This window comes from Megalobrama amblycephala, linkage group LG17 (assembly GCF_018812025.1).
Source record: "Megalobrama amblycephala isolate DHTTF-2021 linkage group LG17, ASM1881202v1, whole genome shotgun sequence".
Classification (NCBI taxonomy): Eukaryota; Metazoa; Chordata; class Actinopteri; order Cypriniformes; family Xenocyprididae; genus Megalobrama; species Megalobrama amblycephala.
In genome coordinates, this window is record NC_063060.1 from 16,688,770 (window position 1) to 16,692,463 (window position 3,694).

Here is a 3,694-nt window from a genome sequence, read left to right on the forward strand (position 1 = left end):
TGGGATCATTTTCACTTTTGGGTGAACTATCCCTATCTTAATCCTGTTTACTGTTTTCATGTCACAACAACACCAAATGCAGGATGTGTTAGATACGTTTAAAGTTTCTGTGTCACAACCTTGATATACAAAGTTGCTAGGCACACCAGAAAAACAAAATGACTACAGCATTTAATGTGTTTGTGAGTGATATGCCCATTTCCTCCTCCTCCTCCCAATGCTCAGTGAAGCAAATTTCCGCTCTTATTGTTGATCTAGACCTACTGAGAAAAAAAAAAAATAAAAGAGTCCAGGATGTGAACTGCTTGCTAACATTTTCCATGGCTTATAACTGTTTGTTCTGTGTTTCCAAGAAACTGGGATCTTCCTGAAGAATTAAATGAAAAAAAGATTATGGGCAAGTATCCTAGAGTACCGTACTTGTGTGAAAGTACATTCTTAAGTGAAAGGGAACTGTTTTTCTGTTAGTAACGAAGATTTGCAACAAAGACTTGGAGCTGATTCCAAACCATGGATGTTTTAAACTCTGAAGACAACAGCAATTATGAGGACTATTATAATGCAGAAGGACTTGAGGAATATGGACTCTGCAAGAAGACACACGTAAAGGAATTCAGCAATGTGTTCCTACCTATATTCTACTACATTATCTGTGCACTGAGCATTATTGCTAATTTAACCCTCCTAATATTGTTCATCAAATACAAAACTCTGAGGAAGGTGTTGCCTCTGCACATGGTCATATCGGATTTTATTTTTACACTGAGCCTTCCGTTCTGGGCAGTGTATGCCAGCAGTGAATGGATCTTTGGTGATCAAAGCTGTAAGGCAATCACATTGGTTTACATGGTCAGTTTGTATAGCAGCAATCTATTTGTTGCTAGTCAGAGCTTGCAAAGATTTATGGACATTGTATATGTTGTTTCTACCATCAGGATATTCAACAGTCTAAAGAGGAATACTATTCTGTGCATTTTGGTGTGGCTTTTATCGTTTTTGGCTGCTGCTGTTCATGTCAACTTTGTTGAGACTCAAAAGATCCATGAACAGAACATTTGCACTTACAACTTCAACAATAAAGTTGGCTGGAAAATCTATTTAAGATTTCAGATGAACATACTTGGGTTTGTGATACCATTTTTAGTGCTCCTATTTTGTTCCATCAGACTACCATGTGTTGCTGCCGTGAGGAACACATTCCAGATGTTTCGATATGAAATTGGATTCACTGTCATGTTTTTTCTCCTCTGGTTCCCTTATAGTGTTGTAATTTTTTTGCATACTTTGCAAGACATTCATGTTTTTTATTCATGTACCACTAACATACACTTTGACTTTGCTATTCATGTGACAGAATGCATTGCTTTCATGCATGTTTTCATAAATCCTCTTTTGTATATTTGTTTAAACAAAAATGTGTGGAAACGATTGAGAAATGCTTGCAAAACTCAAAGGGAGTATCTGCTTGAGGAATCCAGCTCTTTATCAAATATTTCAAGTCAGGGTGGTGCTATAGAGCTGAGGTCAGTTCAGCAATATCAAGCCCATGACCTAAGCTTTTGTGCTGAACGACCTAATAACTTACTACCTGAGGCAATGTAAAAGCTTTATTATGTTTATGATATATATACATACACCTATTATATACCTATTAGGCATGACATTATGACCACCTTACTAATATTGTGTTGGTCCCCCCTTTGCTGCAAAAACAGCCCTGACCTGTCGAGGCATGGACTCCACCCTATTGAAAAAATAAGTATGCTAAGTATACTTATACTAATTACTAGTATATTTCAAGTGTGTTAATGATTAGTTAACTTAAAGTGTGCTATTTTGAAACAACTAATTTTGTACTAAGTATATTTTAGTTGTAATTAAGTTGTATAAAAACACAACTTTAAGTATATTTAGTGTTTTTTTGTGTGCTAAATTGAAACAACTTCAAGTATACTTAGTACACTTTAAGTGTATGCCTGTGTAGGGACTAATTACATGCTTGATTAGTGATATTAAAGTGTACTTAATTTGTGTTATAAGTATATTTGTCACGTTCCCAGTCATTTCCGGACTACATTTCCCACAATCCTCCCTGGCAATCACCTGCACTCTCTCCACCAATTACCAATTGCCACATACTGTTGCAGCACATTCTCTGGACTATTTAAGCCACACGCACCCTCACACACTTTGTGAGGTCTTGTTTCACCCAGTGTACAATTCTGAGCGTTATTTACCCTGTCTGTCTGCCTGTTTTTGATCCTGTCTGTTCCCCGTGTTCGTATCTCTGCCGCCTGCCCTTTGGACCATTTGGATTGTTTATTGTTTCCTGGTTTTGTGAACGATATCTGCCTGCCCTGATTCATTGTCTGTTCCTCGACTACGATTTTGCCTGCTCTCTGCCATACCTGTTTGCCACTGTTTGACCATTGCCTGTTTTACTACGAACTCTGTTTAATAAAGCCTGCAGATGGATCTTACCTTGAGTCCCACCTCGAAGTCGAAGAGACATTTGAATTCCGAAGTCTCAAGTTTAACCACTCAACATATTTTTTTTTCGCATGTAACGTTACTTGTGCTGCTTGGTGTGTTATATAGATTTGTAATATGTGTGTACGATTGTAAAATGATTCTGCCAGTGTAAACTTATTAAACATATTTACACATATTTGGAAATTGTAGGCTATATTAAATGGCTTGTAATGCATTAGTCATACTGAAATAAATAAGCACAAGTAATAAAATGAATTCCAAGGATGAATAAGTAAACTTAAAAAATATACTCAAATTTAACTTTAGATACACTACAACTTCAGGATATTAAATAATGTATTTTTTTAAATATACTTTCAGTGCATTGTTACAATGATCATTTTCAGCACACAGTTAAAATATACCTCAAATATATTTTTATAAAGTGCAAATAAATACACTTTTAAAAAATAAACTGAACGTTCACTTCAAGTATATTTTTCTAAAATATATTTTTTTTAGAAAATATACTAAAGTACAATTATTTAAAAGTGTGTTAAAAGTTGTATTGTGAAAATATGATGCTAATATACTTTTTATATATTTAAAGAGAGTACATTTTTGTTAGTGTATTTGCAATGTACTATAGAAAAAGGGAATGTATTTAAAATACAATAAAGTATACTTTTTTTCACTAGGGCACTAGACCCCTGAAGGTGTGCTGTGGTATCTGGCACCAAGATGTTAGCAGCAGATCCTTTAAGTCCTGTAAGTTGCGAGGTGGGGCCTCCATGAATCGGACTTCTTTGTTCAGCACATCCCACAGATGCTCAACTGGACTGAGATCTGGGGAATTTGGGGGCCAAGTCAACACCTCAAACTCGTTGTTGTGCTCCTCAAACCATTCCTGAACCATTTTTGCTTTGTGGCAGGGCACATTATCCTGCTAATAATTTGCTGTCATGCTAAAATGCTTATATGATGATATGTTTTCAGCTGATTTTGACATATGCTGAATCAGTTCAACCAGTGACCTTTCCCCAACATTCTTAAAGATAAGCCTTGACCCTTCATGTTTGGGATTAAAAATTACTCTGCTAGAAATTAGAAGCATAAATAAAGAAAAAGCTCAACTTCAGTTTAAGTTTGAATAGTTATGATAGCTTTTGATATGGGTTGTTAGATTAATATGTGAATTATTATATATATCAGGAAAGAGCAT

At 35.5% G+C, this 3,694-nt stretch overlaps 1 protein-coding gene across 1 annotated transcript; it reads left to right on the forward strand.

Annotated features, from left to right (window-relative positions):
- The first annotated feature begins 222 nt into the window (after nucleotides 1-222).
- On the forward strand, nucleotides 223-2,668 carry LOC125251593 (atypical chemokine receptor 2). The gene has a single exon (XM_048164638.1). It carries the CDS (start codon nucleotides 511-513, stop codon nucleotides 1,600-1,602), a length of 1,092 nt encoding a protein of 363 aa, XP_048020595.1. The 5' UTR covers nucleotides 223-510; the 3' UTR covers nucleotides 1,603-2,668.
- The last annotated feature ends 1,026 nt before the right edge of the window (nucleotides 2,669-3,694 follow it).